At 33.8% G+C, this 21,036-nt stretch overlaps 1 protein-coding gene across 12 annotated transcripts in view; it reads left to right on the top strand.

Moving 5' to 3' along the window:
- The window catches only part of TBL1X (transducin beta like 1 X-linked), a 354,204-nt gene that overhangs the window by 308,736 nt on the left and 24,432 nt on the right, over positions 1 to 21,036 (top strand). For all 12 annotated transcript variants that reach the window (XM_074300052.1, XM_074300041.1, XM_074300045.1 and 9 more), the window contains 5 exons: positions 14,627 to 14,759; positions 15,699 to 15,840; positions 16,631 to 16,694; positions 16,810 to 16,907; positions 19,596 to 19,656. In XM_074300052.1, the coding sequence (XP_074156153.1) occupies positions 14,627 to 14,759; positions 15,699 to 15,840; positions 16,631 to 16,694; positions 16,810 to 16,907; positions 19,596 to 19,656 (498 nt within the window). The remainder of the gene's footprint in view (positions 1 to 14,626; positions 14,760 to 15,698; positions 15,841 to 16,630; positions 16,695 to 16,809; positions 16,908 to 19,595; positions 19,657 to 21,036) is intronic.

Below are 21,036 nucleotides of genomic sequence, written 5' to 3'. Positions count from 1 at the left end.
ACGAAGGTAAAATTGCAGATCTAGAGACAACAGAACATAACAATCCCTCTTAAAGTGTGGTACCCAGAACTAACACATTGCTCAAGATGTATTCTGACTGGTGCAGAAAGAATATCGCAGAATTATTTTCTTTCTTCTTTTGACAGTTGTATTACACTGTAGATTAATATTGTAGGCAACTAAAGCTCTTTTCTAGAAGAGCTATTCTTATATACATTTTTCTCCATACTATACTTATAGTTGATATTATTATCCTAAGGACAGGGATTTGTGTTATAGATATTATACTTCATTCTCTGAGTTTGTTCCTATCATATTTTTTTTTTTGAATCTTCCATCCATGTTTGCTCTCCATCAACTTGGTGACATCTCCATATTTGGAAAGGGTGACTTCTCTATCTTTGTCCAAGTCATTATTTTAGTGCTTTCCTGCTGAGATTATCTCCACTCTATCCAAAATGTTTTTTGTTTGTATATAGTAATTTGCATGGTGTCTCCTTTATTAGATTGTGTATTCCTTGAGAACACTTACTAGCAAGTCACTTAAACCTGACTGCCTTAAAAAAAACAAAAAACAAAACAAAACAAAAACATATATGTTATATGATAGTGCAAGTCAGTCTCTCAGAACTCTCTCAAGTTTGTCATCTAAGCTGACAATAATAAAGAAACAACCTATCTCAAAAGTTTATTGTGAAAGAAATACCTTGTTAGATGGGCATTAAGTTATATCCTTATGACATGTAATCATCGTTGCATTTATTTGCTTAATAATTAAAATTTTTCCAAAATCCATCTTTTTCCCTGTTGTCACTTTCTCTATCTCTTGTATATTTCAAAAAACCAACTAACTGCAAAAAAAAACTTCATCTCATGGGCAAGCTGTTTTAATAGTTGATTCATCCGGATCCAGAGACTTGAATCTGCTGTATAAAAGCCTCAAAATGTTCTCTTACCATCTGTCTGGATGCTTCAATTCCTCCTTAACTGAGTTTGTTATGCCCTATGTCATCTGAAGACCATTCTTGTTGATAGAGAAAGAAACAAAATTAGAGTTTGGTGATTCAGCTTCTTCTCTGTCACCTGCTAATATTCTCCCATCTGGTCTATAGTGTAGGCCCAACACATTAATATTCTTTTCTTTTTCTAGAAAAATATTAAATATTAAATAGAATTTTTAAAATCCGCTTGTATACGCTTAGCATTTTTGGTAAACCTCAGCTTACTTATAAGTCTTTCTGACACTTTATTGACAAATCTGTTGTTTTATAGAATCATTTTTCAGTCGTATTGATTCTTCATGATCCCATTTGGGGTCTTCTTGGCAAAGATACTGGAGTAATTTGTGATTTCCTTCTCTAACTCCTTTTATTGAAGAAGAAACTAAGGGAAGCAGGATCTTTTATTTAGTAGCTAGGTCACACACCTACTAAAGTCTGTGGCCAGATTTGGACTAATTTTCTTGAGTTCCTTTCAGTTTCCTTTCAGCTTAATAAGATTACCAACCAAACAGGTGCATCATTAATCAGATGACCTTAGCAAAAATTGACTTAGCAGCAGATATATGTCTGTATATGTGTATGTTTGCTGATATATATGTGCAAAGAAATACATATCTATCAATATACATAGAGGTTTCAAGTCCTTATCATCATTATGTCTTCCTTGTCTGCAAACTTTTTATCTATATTAGAAAAGCATTCTCAATTACCACCACCACCACCACCTAACAGCAATATTTTAACACATTCATATCCGTCCTTTTTCTCCTCATCCAAAAAGTTTCTCAATTTTTCTTTAATTCTAAGATTTGTGAATTTCCATACAGGTTTATTATCTTGATACACAATTAATCATTCAGTGAGCATTTAAGTATCAGTTATAAGTTAGGCACTATGCTAGGTAATAATAATAACAACAATAATTGTGCCAGGAACTGTGCTAAGTACTTTGTAATCATTTTCTCATTTATTCCTGTGAGGTGATGATAATAATACAATTAATAGTTGACATTTATATAGCACTTACTATGTGCCCAGTATTGTATAAAGCATTTTACAGTTATTCTCTCCTCACAATAATTCTTTGAGATAGATGCTATTATGATCTCCATTCTACAGAGGAAAAAATTGAGGCAGACAGAAATAAAGGGACTTGCCTACTGTTAGCTAATAAGTGACTAAGGCTAGATTTAAAGTCAGGTGTTCCTGATTCCAGATCTGGCACTCTGTTCCCTAGCTGCCCAACAAAAACAAAACATTCCAGGACAGCAGGCGTTTGCATTCTACTGGGAAAGACAAACATAGAAAACACATTTATCTTTTCTGTATTATAAGGGTTAGAGCACAGCGCCCCTAAAATCTGGAAAATCTCATAAAATTGTTTGGCCCTCCCTTTGTACCAGAAAAGCAGTCTTATGGTGTTAAAAGATAAAATGTGTTGATATTATATTATACTATATATAGTTTTTATGAATTTCTGAATTTCTAAACTTTTTCTGTTGTCTACCAGCCTTGAGGCATCATCTATGGCTTCCACAAAATTCTCATTCAGTTTTTTATGCTGACTCTTGTTATATTGCATCGGTGATGGGAAAATCATAAGGTAGAAGGAATAATTGTATAGGATTTACCAAAAGCCTCAGTGTAGTTTTAAGCTAGTAAGATGTTGACTTTTGGAATCCTTAGTAACTATGTGGTACTAGGGGGTAAAAAAGTGGGGGGCCTCTCATTGAACTGTCCCTTGAAGAACATTAGGAGTTCTGAGAGGCAGTCCATTTCCAAAATTAGCCAGAGGTGTAAGTTAGAGAATTATGTATCAGAAGTCATAAGAAGTCCTGTTTGACTGAACCATAGCATACGTGAAGGGGAATACAATGTCATCAAGCTAGAAAGATAATTTAGGGCCAGGCTATGAAGAGTTTTTGAACACAGAAAAGTTTCTATTTGATCCTAGAGATGCTATTTAATCCCTGTTAAGTAAGGGACTGAACCTTGTCAAACCTGACTAAAAATATCATTCTGGAAACTATGTGGAGGACAGATCAAAAGAGTAGGAAAAGGACTGATATGTAAAGAGAATATTTTGCAATAGCTTTTTGTAGTGGCAGAGCACTAGAAACCAAGGGGTTGTTCATCAACTGTGAGGAATGACTAGACAGATTAAGATATATAAATGAAAGAAATGATGAAAGGGATGGTTTCAGAAAAAAAACATGTATAAACTGATTCAAAGTGAATTGAGCAGAACCAGGAGAACAATTTACATATAATGACACTATAAAGACAATTTTGAAAGACTTGATAGCTTTGATCAAAATAATGCAATTCACAATATATCAGCCCATCTCCTGACAGAGAAGTGATAGACTCATAATTTAAAATAAGACATTTTTTAAAACTTGACCCATGAGAAATATTTTTCTCTCAAGTTATGCATAAATGTTATAAAGATTTTATTTTTCTTTATTTTTCCCCAATGATAGGATGAAATGAGAGAGAAAAGATTTTTGTTGATTAAAAAAGATTTAACCTAGTTTTTTAAAAAAGATGGGACTAAGGTAGTCATTTCTGACACTTCCTTCAGGAAGGCATATTTAATTATGGGCAAATCACTTAGAACTTCCTCATCTATAAAATGAGGGCTTCGGATTTAATGTCTTCTAAGCGCTAAATTTATTATTCTTTGTTAGGTCTGCATCCTGTAATTTCCCCCTCAATAAGGATTCACTAGTTCCCAATCCCATTGTTTCCTTCTAGTAACAAGATTCATTGTAGTTATCAGAGCCTGTGAATACATCTTATTTTTCTTAATTCTTATTTCAGACCTTCATAGCTTCTAGTTTAATGTGGTCTCTGAAATTTAGAGATATCTTTCCTCACACCTCACAGTTGAAAAGAAAAAAAAAGTTAAATAATCAACCTAAAAATTTCATTTAACTGATTAATGAAATCAATAGCTTTTGCCCTAAATCCAAAAATTCCATTTGTGATAACCACAAATCCCATCTCAGTTTTTTATCTTGGATGGTCTCAAATCAATAGCTTAGTGAAACCTATCATCTCAGTGGATTTCCTCTTTCCAGATCGAGTTCAGAGGGTGTGGATGGGTTTGTGTGAATGTGTCTACGTGTCTGCTTATCCTACTTATATGACAACTGTGTTGCTTGTTTGAAGATTGTGTTCCTCAGTCCAGCTGTACAGCTGTCAACAGAACTGTATAATTGAATTGATTACTGCATTGATGGCTTACACCATTCAGACACCATAGCCTTATCCCTATGGCCCCATGGTATGTAACACTTGACAGCTGTCTGGGATTAGGATGCTGCCTGCAGCCGCACCCTGTGACAGCTTGACCAAAATGCAGCAAGTACATGTATATAAATTCAGAGAAAACATTTTTTTTTGACTCACAGATCAGATTGGTAATTTATTGCAAATAATAAACATAGCTCATTATAACCTGGCTTGGAAGAGTCTGTGTATAGGGTAAAATTAAGGAGACTTAATAATAGTCATTTCTACAGAGAGAAATAGTGAGATTATATATATATATATATATATATATATATATATATATATATATATATATATATATATATATATATATATACACACATATATATAATTTGATATATTTAGATATATAGCTGTAATTTGATTGATGTTCAGAAAGAGGCAAAAATAAAAGAAAAGTGTGTCTGAATCTGTATGGTATATGCATGTATATATATATGTATATTCTTTTAGTTACCAACCTTTATAAAATGAATTTTTTCTTCTTAAGCGGCTCTGTGTGTGTGTGTGTGTGTGTGTGTGTGTGTGTGTGTGTGTGTGTGTGTGTGTGTTAAAGAAAAGCTTTCTTAAGTGCTTACTTTAATGCAAGGCAATGTGTTTGGAGCCAACTCCAAATCTTAAGGACTCTTAAGGTCTTTTAGAAGGATCCTGCTCATACAAACATAATTAAATGCAATATAATTTTAAAAGTTACCCTGCAAGGTTCTGAAAGAGGGTTTTATATAGGAAGCACTTGAGTGGAACTTTGAATTATTGGGGTTCTGAGTGGCAAAGATAAGAAAAGATTTCATTTCAGACTTAAGGGTGACCTGTGAAAAGGCATGGAGATGAGAGATAATATGCTGATTTTATGGAACGCTGGTCTTTGTAGGGCCATAGATTTGGGAGCCAGAAGAGATCTCAGATGTTATCTATCCAATAGACAAGGAAACTGATGGTGGTCAACAATATAAAAAATAGTGGAGAGATAAATGACTGTTGAAAAAAAGACCATCATCATATTTAACGGTTAAGATATGACGGATAAGTACCATGAAAATAGCAATTTTAGTCAAGTGTTGGAGTTAGGAGCCAGTTTATGAAAGATTAAGAAGTGAATGAGGACAAAGAGTTGAGGATAATAAGGAAATGAAAGTGAAAAATATAAACATTTTTCTAGACATTCAATTGTGCCAGAGCTTTTTAAACTTTTTAAACTTTTTCTAATTGCAACCCTTTTTTGCCCAAGATAAAACATTTGCTGATCATAAATCATAAATCTCATAATTTTATGACCCCCTCTTTTAAACTTTTTCTATTAGCTAGTTTTTGCCCAAGATATAGGTATATAAAATAGGTATACAAATCAAACATTTGCTGATCATAAATCATAATTTCATGACATTCCTCATATTCAATTATGAGACTCCATATAGAGTCGCAGTCCATTGTTTAAGAAGCTGGGAGCCATGTGGGTCTTTCCCTTGTAATTTGGTTTGCACCACATGACGGATATGGAAATATGTTTAGAAGAGTCACACATGTTTAACCTATATCAGATTGCTTGTTGTCTTGGAGAGGGGGAAGGGAGAAAGAGAAGAAAAAAATTTTTTTAAATACAAGGTTTGGCAAAGGAATCTTGAAAACTATCATTGGATATTTGGAAATTTGGGAAAATATTTGGAAAATATTTTGGAATTTGAAAATTTGGAGAAATATTTGGAAAAATAAAATGCTATTAAAGGGGGGGAAGCTGGGGGAGAGAAGATAAATCAAATGAAGGTTTTTTTTTATTATGATGGGCTAGATATGAGTCTGTAAAAGAGTAGAAGGAGGCAATAAATAGGGAAAGATCAAAGATGTCATGGTAGTGATCATTGTGAAGGGGACCAGAAAGCTAGGAGATCCAGTGAACTGGAAAAGAAAAAGAGTAACCCTCTCCTCAGAGACAAAGGTGGGCTAAATGAGGTGGGAAGGTGGGAAGCAGAGAAAAGGGGGGGTTTCATGGGATATGGCTCCAGATTTCTCAGCAAAGAATTAGGGAAGTAGGCAAGGTGCTTTGAGGGTTTAAGAAGAGAGGAGATAGTTTGGAACAGCTGCTGGTAGGGAATGCATGAAGAGTTCACCATGGAGTAATGAAAAGACTTTTGTGTAGCAATCAGAGCACAGATGAGCTAGAATAACATGAATTCCTTCCTTCAAGGTATTCCATGGCACCACAAGAAAGACATCCTGATTGTTCTCTTCATCTTCAGGAAAAAGCAATTCCTGTTGGTGTATATTGAAGATTTTTATGTCTAAGTACAAATGAGTGATATTTAGTCTGATTAAAGTTTGCAAAATATTAAATTACACAGAGGAAAAGGACAAAACATGGTTTTGAAAGTTTTAGAGAGGATAGCAAGGTAGCAAAGTGGATAGAAATCCAGCCTCAGACATTTGACACTAGTTGGTGAATCTAGGCAAGTCACTTAATCTACTTCACAGACACCCCTACCTTCCCCCCCCCCCAAAAAAAAAGCCTTTGAGATATCTCCTTTGGTAACAGTGGTGTTATTAATTGCAGGTAATATGGACACTGATTTAAAATTATTCATTAACTGGAAACTATTATTAGATTTTTGATTCCATTTATATGTCAAAGAGGCAGGGTGTCATGGTGGATAAAGTTTCTGACTTGAAGCCAGGCTGACCTCCTGCTCTTGACTTTTATAAAGTATATGGTTCTGGGTAAACCACTTAATCTCTGTAAATCTCAGACAACTCTTTTAAGACTGTAAATTATATAGATAGCATTTATATAGTAATTTAAGATTTGCAAAACACTTTATGTATGTTACAAAAACACTCCAAAGTAGGTGTTGTTATTATCCCCATTAAACAGAAGAGGAAATACTGAAAGTTGACTTGTCCAGAGCCATACATCTAAGTATTTGAGGCACAATTTAAACTTGGATTTTCTTAATTCTTAAATCCCATACTCTATCCTGCTTCTAGTGGTAGGTAGAGTACAATTTGTGTCTAGGAGATGACAGAGAAGTTTCACACCAAACAAAGTACAGGTCCTTAATATTTACATATATCACTGATTTTCTTTTTTAAAAAATTAAAACTTTTTATTTTCAAAACATATGCATGGATAATTTTTCAACATTCACCCTTGCAAAACCTTGTGTTCCAAATTTTTCTCCTCTTCCTCCCACTTGCTCTCCTAGATGGCAAGTAATCCAATATATGTTAAACATTATCACTGATTTTCAAAATCTTTAGATTAAGGTGCTCCTGAAAAAGGCAATGGGTACCTAGAAGTTTGTTCCACAAATTATCCTTTGGTTTAATTTTTTGTCTCATTTTACAGAGGCTAGAATTATTTGTAGTCCTTTCTTTCTTAAATCTAGTCTTCCCAAGAAACCCTGTCTTAGTCCCTGGCAAATAATATAGAGTTTTTTGGTCTTCTGTTGTTTGTTTGTTTGTTTGTTTGTTTTTTAAGTGCCTTAAATACTGCCTCCTAAAAAATGCCTAGTACGTTCTTCTTTTGTTGGGAAAATGATGTAGAAGTTCCCAAAACAGACGGTAATTGTTGTGTCCTAGAACATCCATCAAGACATCACAAAACAATGGGGACAGCAGCTATTCAGAAAGAACAGCATTGTTTGAACTGAAGCTTTCTAAATAGAGAGTGTTGACATTAGAAACATTGTGATTCCTGATGGACAGCTCCCAGAGAAGAGCCCTCCTGAAAGGGTCTTATCTTTGCAGAGAAATGAAATTCAAGCAGTCACTTGCCTTACAGCTTCCCTATGGACTTCTCTGAATTAGGCTGATTGGACAAGACATTACTCTTATCTCCCTAACTGATGGTGGTGGTATTGTGTCACCAATGGCAACATGTTGTTGTCCACTCTAATGAAGATTAGAAGTCAGATTCTGCTTCCCATCAAACCATGTCATTGATAATCAGCAAGATACATTATTATTCTATATCACTTTGTTTACCTTTAAAAAAAAAAGTAAGTTTTGTTCTATAGATTGGCTAAATTCTCTTCAAGCAAGGAAATCCTATCATTCTAAGACTTATGGGATGATAACTATTTTTTGCACAGATAATTTTTCAACATTGACCCTTGCATAGCCTTGTGTTTTAGATTTTCCCCTTCTTCCCTACAACCCCTCCCCTAGAGGGTAAGTAATCCAATATATGCTATACATATTAAATCCAATATGTGTAAACATATTTATACCATTTTCTTGCTGCACAAGAAAAATCAGATCAAAAAGGAAAGAAAATGAGTAAGAAAACAAAATGCAAGCAAATATCATCAAATAGAGTGAGAATGTTATGTTGTGAACCTCATTCAGTTCCCTCTTTCTGGGTTCTCCTCTCTCTGGGTATGGATGGCTCTCTTGGATGATAACTTTATTATATATTTAAATGGAATAGCAAGTTATACATAAAAGATTTGCAGTTTCATGTGCAGTCTTTTAAAAATTATTTATAACTATTATTAAAGTGCTCATTTGATCCCATAAATTTAAAATAAAATAAATTTTGTAAACAATGTAAAGATTAATGGAGAGGGGGGAAAAAAGGAAAATTCACAAGAATTTGGATAACATAAATAACTGATTCAGCTGGTTCCTAGAGGAAGATTCAGAATGTGTTGTGGGGATAACAAAACATCAAACAGCATGAAGTCAGCAAAACAGAATTGCATACACACTAATTGCATCTCTGTAAACAAAAACCAAGAAGGAAGTAAGGAAAACTAGGCCAAAAGTGACTGATTTTAGTCTGCCCTGTGTGGGATCCAGAACAAAAGCATTTCTTTGAATTCTTAGACTGTTAGATTGTTGGATTTGAGGGTAAATTTGGGGTAAAGTTTTTATACCCTTTGTCTTCATGAACATTTCATTTCTTCTTTTTCTTAATAGTTAAGCTTATTGGGGAAGCTAGGTGGCGAAGTGGATAGAGCACCAGCCTTGAATTCAGGAGGACCTGGGTTCAAATTTGGTCTCAGACACTTAACACCTCCTATCTGTGTGATCCTGGGCAAGTCACTTAACCCCAATTGCCTGGGGGGGAGGGGGGATACTTAAGCTTATCACTGCAAAAAAAAATTAAGGGAAAAAATCATCAATTCTCAAGTGATATAAGAATGCTCATTTAACATGTGAGATATCAATTTTGCTTTCTTGTGACATCTTATCAAGTAACAGAAATACATCATGACTGCTGTTCAAATCTAAATTGATATACTGATGGTGTCATACCAGGATTCAGGAGATATATATATAATTATATATCAGTAAGTACTATCAGTATATACTAAATACATACAGTAGTATGTGTTAGATCAGTGTGTTAAGAACAATCGAGATTAGAAATCAGTGACCCTTAGTTTGAATAATTCCAGGTCTACAAATTAATACCTGGGAAACTTTAGGCAACTTATTTAATTTCAATTTAACCATAGAATTATCTATAAAAATAAGACTGTGGCCTCTAAGGGGAACTGCTGTATCAGCAGTTCTCAAACTTTTTGGTCTCAGGAAATTTTTGTACTCCTAAAAATTGAAAATTCCCTACAGAATTTTTGTTTATATAAGTTACATATCTGTCATTACTTCAGTATCAGAAATTAAACATCTTAATATTGTTTGGTTTTTATTAAAGTATTAGTCATGTTTGACCCCTTTTGAGGTTTTCTTGCAGTTACTGGCATGGTTTGTCATTTCCTTCTGCAGCCCATTTTACACTTGAGGAACTGAGGAAAACAGGGATAAATCTCTAGACACAGATAGTGTCTGAGGCCAGATTTGAACTTGGGAAAATGAGTCTTTGTGACTCTAAACCCAGTGTTCCATACACTGTGCCACCTAGCTGCTTTGGTATTATTAGAAAAATAAATTTCATCTTAACGACCCCCTTAACAGAAACCCTTAGTGGTCCCTGGATCACACTTTGAGAATCACTGGGCTAGATTTCATTGTTATTATCACAATATTCTTGTCAGTCATGATGCAAACAACAAATGATAAAAGTACAATGCAGATAAAACTCTGCAGGCTGTCAGGGAGCCCCAGCCTTCTGCTGAGGTAGCCAATATCTGCAAAGCCCTGACTTGCTCAGAAAGCAGTCTATACTTGCTGACAAAAGGAAGGCTGATTAAAATTATATCTGAAGAATAAGTGCCCATGTTCTGAAATCAACAATGCAATCCTTGAGATTTCTTGCTGATACCTAGTGAGATTCCTAATGTAAATTCAATTTTCTGTTTCCTCATTCCTAGCCTGAACCTCAACTCCGGATCAGTACTCATGCGCTAGGATTCTTTTCTAATACAGCTTGGACTTCTAGCAATCAACTCACTTTATTTCCTGCCCAAATACTATACTTTTTCTGTGTGCCCATGTCTAAATTGATGTTCTAGATACCAATCTACCACATTTTCCCTTGAGTTTGACTGATGAATTCCAACCCTTAGCTATCTGCTTAGAGCTGGAAATGTGTCCATGTCTTCCAGTTTGCCCTGATACCCTAGATTTTAATTTGGCCTTAGCATTGGGACTCATAATTGTACCCTGACTTGGCTTTCAGTTCTACATTTTCCTGTCCTCCCATGGATACTCATAACCACAAATCTCTTCCATCTGATCCCATCTCTCTGCTTGCAAAGCCATTTCCCTAGATTATCACATCTCATTTTTATATCCCATCTAACTATTATAATCGCATCCTAATTGGTTTCACTGCTTCATAGCTGCCAAATTGCTATTTCTAAAGCTCCAACCATGGTCTTCTCTTGCCCAGTAAACACCAATGGCTATTTCTTGTTTTTCCTCACATGATAAACTTGCATTTCTTTTTGTCTGTGCCCTATTCCTAAAATCTTTCTTTCCTCTTCCTCTAGAATCTCTAGGCTTCTTTGAAGATGAAATATTTTCTTTTATAACTTTCCTGCCCTCCCATAGATGCAAATATCTTCCTTTAAAAATTAGCTTGTATTTTTAATATACAATTTAGTATACAATATGTATACATATTGGCCCTCCTTGAGGACAGCAACTTTTTCATTTTTGTTTTGTATTACTAGCATCTAATATATTGCCCAGGAAGTAATAGGGTCATTGATTGGCTGACTAATTGATTATTAAAATATTCAGGTCATCTGGACCAGGAATGTCAAACACATGTTTCACAGGCCAGTGATGCAGCCCTAATTCTCCCAAATGTGGTCTGAACCAGATTAAAATGTAAATGGGAAATATTTAATAAAATAATTTTTTAAATACATATGTATTTTTTCAAGTCATTATATGATCTTCAGGGATCCTTATATATGGTTTAGTGACCCCCATTTCTTATTTAGTTTAATACCACTGAGGTCTAGGTTCCATGAACTTTTTAAAAAATATTTTGATAACTGAATTTCAACATAGCTGCGTTTTGTTGCTGTTGTTTTAAAAACTTCAAAAACATTTTGAAAAAAAAGTGTCTACAAATTTCACAAAACTATTCAAAAGAGATCATGACAAAAGAGCTCCTTATTTAGACATTTCACTGTAAGCTTCTGATAAATGAAGAATGAATATGAATCACTACATCAACTCAATTGAAGCAAGATCCGTCATCTTCAAGTACTGTTGTGAACATGTTCAGTCTCATTTTACTCAGGTGGGATGTGATTAGGATTTATTTGATTAAAAGTGGTACACAGTACTACTAGTTAATTACAGAGAATCAATTAACTGAATTAACATTGTATGGTTAGATTTGCTTTACTGTAGTATATTAACCTGAGGGCAGCCAGATAGCACAGGAGGCAGGAAGACTAATCTTCCTGAGTTCAAATCCATGTTCAAGACACTTACTATAGATGTGACCTGCACCAAGTCACTTAACATTGTTTGTTTTAGTTTTCTCATCTGGAAAATGAGCTGGAGAAGGAAATGGCAAAGCACTGCATTTTCTGCCAAGAACACTCCAAATAGGCTCTTGAAGAGTGGAACATGTCTAAAATGAGTGAATAAAACTGTCACATAAATGTTCCATGTATTATTCCCAATTTTCAGATGAGAAAATTGATATTCAGAGAGGTTAAATATGGATTGGAAGTAGGATTCCAACCCATGTTTCTGCTGTCCCAAATTCAGTGTTTATTGTAAGGTATTACTTTTTCATCTCCTGATGACACAAGGGATGCTTATAGACACAAAGTATCTTAATGTGCATATTAAGAAATAGTGGATAGGTGCAGCAGTTAAGAGATGCAGAGACATACAATTCTGGGGACTTTCTATGTTCTAACTCTGCTAGAGTCAAAGTTGACTATATCCTCATTACAGCCAGCAACAAAATCCATCAGAGCTTGAAACAACCCTTCATTAATCTTTTTAAAACCTTCCACCAGGCAGAGTAGATGCTTTGTACAAAATTAAATGAAACATACTGTCAACAGTCCATACAATCCAAATAAATTTAAGAAGCTCAAGTCAGAGCAAGAATTGGGTAAACTTTGTCATATTGATTTTCCTGTTGAGATTTATTGATGCCTTTTGTTTGTTACCTCATAGTAATTTTTGGATACGTGTCTCCCTTCCTATGTCCCTTCCCCCACTCAGTGAGCCAGCTTATCATCATCACAACAAAAATAACAAGGTAAACAAACCAATCTATACAGTGACCAAATCTGAAAGTGTATATGTAATATTGCACACCCCTGGATCCCCCCTTCTCCAAGAAAAGGAGAAAGACATTTCTTTATAAAATAAAAAAAAAAATCTATATCTTCTGTTTTTATATCATCTACACACTGGTATCTGCATTTACAGGGACCCATTTCTTACTTTTAAAAAAATTCAGTGTGGATCATAGCATAGTATTTTCACCTTGTTGTTGTTGTTGGTTTGCTTGTTTTTGTTTTTTTTTTCCTTTTTGATCCAATTTTTCTTGCACAGCATGATAAATGTGGAAATATGTTTAGAAGAATTACATGTTTAATCTATATCGGGTTACTTGCTGTTTAGGAGAGGGGAGAAAGAGAGAGGGAAAAAAAATTTGGAAGACAAGGTTTTGCAAAGGTGAATGTTGAAAACTATCTTTACATGTATTTTGAAAAATAAAAAGCTATTATTATGAAAGAAATAATTCAGTAAAACTAACCAATATAGGAGAAAAGTCTGACATTATAATCACCACATGCCTTCATTATCAGACATATCTCTGATATTTCTAATGTTGCTCCAGCTCATTAACTAAGTTCAGCCTCTACATTTTGCATTGTGAACTGCCCATTAAATATGGCATTACCTACTCTGTGGACCAGATTGTTGAGATCTAAGACTTGGTATTTCTGAAAGGGAGTGAAAAGAGCTAAGATTTCTGGTTTTTGTCTCCCTACACATTTTTTTCTTTTTCTTTATAATCATTTTTTGTGAGAAGTAGGAGAAGCTGATTCCCTCTCTTTTTCTTTTCCCCTTAATAATGCCTGTACCAGGAGGATTATCCAATAAAACATCTGAAAAGCATTTAAATCATTAAAGGTTCTCTAGAACAGGACATTTTAACCTCTTTTTACTTCATTTCAAATCCTTTCACCTCAGAAATTTTTACATGACCCCAGATATATAAGTACATAAAATAAATATACAAATCAAATATTTACATTATGATTAATAAATCATAATTTTGCAACCCCCACATTCAGTTATGAGACTTCATATGGGTTGCAAACTTTAGTTTAACAAGCTGGGCTCCAGAAGAGCCTTGGTGGGAGTATTTTACATAACCAGGGTTCCCCCACTTCCCCAGAATAGAGAATGATTTTTTTTAGGAGGTAAAAAAATTTAAAAAGAAAAAGAAAAGAAGATGGGCTTTGATTCACCCAGCTTCACTTAATGCCAGATTATAAAAGAGTCTGTCCATGGGATGTCAAAATTCTTCCAACATGGTGGATGTCTGAAGATTAAACACTTATACATGATAAGTGCCCTGATGACCAAATGCATTTCCATATGGATATGAAAGAAGGGGACTGAGAGAAAGAGCCATTGTATCTTTGTTGAATATCCTTGCTGTGTTAGGACAATTTTTTGTTAACTGTTCAGCGATGTGAGTGGCCCGTTTCATCGCAATATTGAACCTGAACTAACAGGGTATTGATGTTAGGTACACCCCTAACCCCAACTTAATAATGACTAGCTTGGTTATATTTTCAAAGTTAATATTTTAAATCTGATTTTGGTTGGTGTTAGGTACACCCCTAACCACAACTTAATAGTGACTAGTTTGGTTATATTTTCAAAATTACTATTTTAAATCATGTATTTTTTTATATCTTTTACTACAGATAATCATTCAAAACCAATGGAAATTGATGGTGATGTGGAAATTCCACCTAACAAAGCAACAGTCCTTAGGGGCCATGAATCCGAAGTGTTCATTTGTGCCTGGAATCCCGTCAGTGATCTCCTAGCATCTGGGTAAGGTCATAGCTAAAGTCATATATATATATCTCATACTTCAGCATCCCCTACAGACTTAAGGGATGCCCAGATTGTATGATAACTACATTTTGATTTCAAAGGCCTCGAGTAGTTCTCTTATTACAAAGCCATTTGGTTTACAAACTAAAATCTAAACCATTTCCTTTTAGGAAGTGTTTACTTCTGGAGCATAATCTCTTCTGTCTAGTTCCAGATGTCTTTTAAATGTCTGGCAATATGATGGAGAGCAGAAAGTTCTCTGTGCTGTGTAGAGTGGAAAGTTCTTTTCTTCTTTATAAGAGAAAAAAAAATTACAAAACAAAGAAAAAATAGACCTTATATCCAGGAAGGAATAGAAAGTAATTATTCAGCTCTAGCACCTTTACTTTTTTTATGATTTCTTCAAAGATTTCTACACTCTAAACAATAATACCTCTATTAGACAACTGCCTTTATGTAGGCAAATAAGTATCTCAATATGATAAATCACTTCTATTAAATATGAACCTGTTAAGCTGAAGTTCAGGTAGAATGATTCTAGATCAGCATATTTACTGCAAGTTATAATCAGACTTCATAAAGTTCAGCCACCCCTTTTGTCAGTGATACTTCCATGTTCTTTTCACTTCTGTTCCCCACTAAAAAAGGGAACTATTGACCAAAATCAGAATACTTTAGTCTCAGAATGGACTCACAGCAGTTCACTTGAGGCAAGACTTTCTTCAAAAAAAAAAAGTACAGGACTAACATTTTAAATTATTACATAAAAATTAGTTTTGTATATGTAAGGAAAGGAATCAAAGGAGTAAGGTTTAGCATAATGAGAATTCAAAAAATGCCCACTATAAATAAATATATTGGATTGTTAGATGCTATCCCCTAATATTCCTTTCACCAAAGCCAGAAGATAATCGTGAATGGATTTTCATTTTGTAGGTCTGGAGACTCAACTGCAAGGATATGGAATCTTAATGAAAACAGTAATGGTGGTTCTACCCAGCTAGTTTTGAGGCATTGTATACGAGAAGGAGGACATGATGTCCCTAGTAATAAAGATGTAACTTCATTGGACTGGAATGTAAGTATCATAAAGATCATTTAACTGCTTTGAAAGAGCAGTCTTTATAAAGAGTTGAACAATTATTGGCGAAAATTTATTATCCACATTTTTCCCGATATGATTCCATTATGCTCTATACTTTAAAAATTGATCTGATGGTTCTGGAAGTAAGCCTCCCTGTGGGACAGCTTGGCCCAGGTCAAGCCACAACAAATGGTTTTGAAATGGATATCAAATTTTTATATTCAAATGAGGAAACATAATATTTCATTAGCAGCAGATTTATTCTGTATTTGTTTATGAGTTATATATGGTGACATATGCTGTTTTTCCATAATTTTCTCCTTGTTTGAGTATTGATATTCTTTCACTGCCCTTCCCCCTCAGGTGCTTTTAAGTTTTTTCCCCACAAATTCCACCATTTCATGATAAATTCCATATTCATCAAATCTATAATTTTATATTTAATAGTAATTGCTTTTATTTGAAGAAGGCTAAGAATAATCATATCTGTTTGTTTTTATAACATCAACTGTACTGCCTATTTTAAATGAAGTCATTAATTAGAAACACAGTGTATATATCTTAGGCAACATAAAATTTAGAATGCTACGAATGCATGTTTATTGCTCAGCAATGTTTCTGTATGGCTTATATTTTCATTAAGTGCCGGGGTCTAAAGTAATCAGATTTGATGATTTAATGCTTAATTTTAATTCTTACTTTAAAATGTGGATTAGGATTGATATGACATTATCATTACCTTTTCTTTCCTAAAATCATTTTTGCTCTTTCTTTTGCACTCCAGAGTGATGGAACACTGTTGGCTACAGGTTCATATGATGGCTTTGCAAGAATATGGACAGAAGATGGTAAGTTGGATAATAATCATGTTGTTAAGGTAAATGATAGTGGGACATCTTTTATTTTGATTGGGTGATTATACTAATGTTGTATAGTCAGCATTTTTTTGTTTTTATATAACAGGTAACCTGGCAAGCACCTTAGGTCAACATAAAGGTCCCATCTTTGCTTTAAAATGGAACAAAAAGGGGAATTACATTTTGAGTGCTGGTGTTGATAAAGTGAGTATTAGAAAAATGTAACCCTTTGATCAGTGAGTGTCCTGATTTGTGAACTCTTGAAAATATAATGATTTATTTGAATTCTAAAATTTCCCATTTTACCTGCCCTAATACATCAAAAGAGTTGGGGTTCATTTATTCTTATGGGTCTTGATCTCATCAAGTAAAAGAGATTAGATTACTCCTAAGAGTTTGAATAAATGCATTCCATATGATGAATTTTGAACAGCTTCCCAGTTTGAGGTATGCAATGCCTAGAAGGAGAGTGAAAATAACTGAATTGTCCTCTCATAACTTTTACTCAGTAGATTATTTTAACAACAAAAAATGCTTTTCCACCAACATCTAATCTTCCCCCCCCCTTTAATAAAATTATGTGTCCTTTTATGTCCATGAACTCAAACTCTAATGTTATAGTTATTTTAAATTTTATTGGAATCACTCATACATTTTGCTATTATTCCCTAAACTTTTGTTTCCCTTAGAAAGATTTGTTAATTACATATTTATTCATTAAAAAGAAAACGGATCCAAAACTAGGACTTGCAGTGGCTATAAGGCAATTTTCAGGATTTGAGGATTTATGGCAAAGGCCTTAGTGTCATGATATTCATACACTTTTGGAAATGTGGCTCCTTGGTCCACTGGTCCTATTTGAGATTGAGTTGTTGTGGACACTAAATATAATTGCTGTGTTTGTACAGTACCATTAGGTCAGTATCAGGATGTGTTTCATAGAAAAGGTACTTTTTCAATACATTTTTGGCATATTTGTTCTCAAGTCATGGCTCTTCTTGAAAAGAAGTATTAAAAGCAAACCAAGTGAGTTTGAACATATTTTTGTACCTTTATTTTTACCTATAGTCAGAAATATGTAATGCTTTCGTTTATATGTATACCCAGTGATTATAATAATTATTAATTATAATTATTACAATTATAATGCACCATATAATTTATTGAATTGTAATCATATATTGCGTGTAATATTATTTATTGTCAATGTGTTATTTGTGATAATTACTAATTATGATTAATGATTATAATTTCTAAATCATTAGAAAAACATCTGGAGTTACTATTTTTTTTTCATTTTTAAATTTAAAAAATACATAACAAATTTGACCCTTTTAGAAATGCTACTATTATCGTCAAATAATATTTACTAAGTTTCAATATGTGAATTACCGTACTGGTAAATGTTATATAGAATGCATATTTAAATAGATACATCTTACCTTGGAGGAAACTGGACACTAAAACAGGTGAAAACACAAAAAAAGAAAATCATTTTATATGAGTGTAACATGTTTATTCTATATCCTAAATATCTGAATAATAATTTGTTCTCCTTAATTCTTAATACAGATGCATACCTCTAAAATTGACTTTATGAATTTAAATATCCAAATTAGAATTCACCTTTTTTAAAACCACAAATATTTTACCAAATTTTTTCCTGAACTGTATAACATGAATACAAAGCAGAAAATGTATTATTCATCTCCTTCTTACAGAGAAATAAATGTAGGTAGCTAAATTTTTCTACTTGTTGATTAAATTATTACCCATTAGTAAAATTATAATTAGATAAAGTCTCTGCTGTATGTTACTGTGGGGAAATAAATATGTACTTTGGCAGACTTATTACAATGTTACAATTTAGTGGAAAGTAGCAGTAATTTAATAAATGGTGTAGTAATGGTATAGTAATAATTCAGAAAAGAAATCTATCTGGAAAGAAATGCAGTTTGCAGGAGTTACCCTGTTGACCTTCCTAGTGAATTTTGTTTTATAAAGTTTGGCAACTACACTAGGACTCAAAATCCTAACAGTATTTTTCAGGATATTTGAAAATTGAAATCAAAAATAAGTTTTCTTTGTCTGTTTTCAACTTTATGCATTCATTGACTAGCAAATTTCAATTTATTAGAAGTCAGGATCTAAGAGATTAAGTAATCTCCTCATATGCTCTAACTTTACATTTATCTAACTGAATATCCAGTTGTAAGAATATTATTTCAGTGGAGAAAAAAAAAAAAAAAAACCTCTGTTAATTGGTCCAATTCTAACCCCACATTTATAAACTGTCATTGAAATAATGTTTTCTCCAGCCACCAATCAGCAGAAATTTTTCTACAGTCTTGCTAAATAACAGTTTTGTTATGTGATGGGGAGATTGAGGAGGAAATGCTAGGAAATCAAAATTTCAGTTAATTGAGAGGTAATTCCAATTAGTCTTTCCTAGTTTCCCCTACTAAGTGAAAGAATGGACTATAGTTGATACTATTTTCCATACCTTAATGCAAGAATTCTGACTTTTAAAAAATTTTTTGACAGAAACAGGCAATTACGCAGACATTTTTCACTAGCCATAGCATAATGCAGCTGCTGTGTGCAGTGAAAATTTGCAGTCATAGGGAATGTCAGAATTGTCCACTTCTAGAGTGACCTAATAAATTTTTTTTTCGTTGCATTTTGTTTTGACCTGGTCAGAAGGACAAGTAAAAATTGTTGGATTTTGGCATTAGCTTTTTCCTCCTCTCTTCCCAAGCAAGATATAAATTTGTAGCTTTCACCTAAGAAGATGATTCAAAATGTACTGTTTCCTTTTAGCAGACATTTTTCCTAGAAGGAACTTTGAAAAGAGCAAAATAATTAACTTCTTCTTTTGTTTCCGGAGCACAGACAACAATAATTTGGGATGCCCATACAGGAGAAGCAAAACAGCAGTTTCCTTTTCATTCAGGTAATTATTATTTTCTGGTACCCAAAAGTAATTTTAAGAAATGACCTTTAGAGTAGCGTTCAACATCAAGGTGAAAAGGGAAGCAAGAGCTGAAATTTGTGTCTTATCAAAAAGTTTTGTTCTAAAGGTTGTCTGAGCAGTGTGCGTGCCCTCAGCTCCATCACCTGCTTGAGGTGGACAAAGGGGCAGCCTTCCACGTAAAAAGCATATGATATTTTCCCTGTTGTTCTAAAAGGGGATTATTTATCATTGATCTGCACTGAACCACATTCATTATCACCTTGTGGAGTATATTTGAGTTTCATGAAGCAACATAGGGTACCTTAAGACAGGTGTCTTAAGGATTTAAGTTGTCCAGATCCCTAACTTTTATTTTGTTCCCATCCTCAGCCTTTTTTTAAGCTATCATGTTTCTGTGGGTGACCCTTAAGCTAAGAAGTGAGTTGATAGAGCTTCCCTTATAATTGTCTTGGGACAAAATGTCTTAAAGATGACAGAAGACTTTGCTCTCCCTCAGGGAAATAGCATCCTTGAAAACAATTTGTTTTTCTTCCCAAAGGACTTGCTGCTGAATTTTAAAGGGACTCCTAACTGACTCTTAATAAATTAAGGTGATAAAATGCCCAAATAAGAACATTTTCAAATATCGCTATAGTATAATTTTATTAGGTTAAACACATGTTAGAGACTAACCTTGATAATTTGATGTTTGATAGAATCAATCCAGGATGCAAAATAATTCCTAAGAACAAGACCACACATCCTTACCACAATTTGGAGGTATTTTTAATTGGAGCCTTACTTTGGATGCTATAATTGAACTCACAGAACAATACATTTCCAGTCTCTTACTTATCCCACAGAAGAAATTATCACTGATTTGTGGGGCTCACTGGATGTACCAGGTTTCTGCCCAGAAACCAAATTCTTTTGGATGGGGTAGGGATATTAAAGAAGCTTCAGTCTTTGGAAGGTGAATTTTTGTGAAGTTGTTTGATGAAGGAAGAGAAACTTGAGAGTTTGGTAGACCATGATGTAATAAGCCCATGTAATAATAACTCCATAAGCAGATTTCAGAAGCTTACTCGCCATGCCAAATGTTATCTGTATTAGTCAGGCAAGAGTTGGAAATGGATATTAAGAAATGAGATCTTAACAGATAACTCAGGTTAAACAGGTATTGAAGCTGTTTGTTCAGAATGGAGAGCAGCTAAATGGCATAGTAGGTTAGAGCATAGGACTTGGAGACTTGGATTCATTCAGAAAGATCTGAGTTCAAATTCAGCAAATCATTTAACCTCACTTGCCTCTATTTGTTTATCTGTAAAAATGAGCTGGAAAAGGAAATGGCAAACCATTGTTATGTCTTTGCCAAGAAAA

The sequence above is a fragment of the Sminthopsis crassicaudata genome, chromosome 3 (genome assembly GCF_048593235.1).
Source record: "Sminthopsis crassicaudata isolate SCR6 chromosome 3, ASM4859323v1, whole genome shotgun sequence".
NCBI lineage: Eukaryota > Metazoa > Chordata > Mammalia > Dasyuromorphia > Dasyuridae > Sminthopsis > Sminthopsis crassicaudata.
Note: the sequence above shows the minus strand (reverse complement) of the source record. Positions and strands in the feature narration are given on the sequence as shown.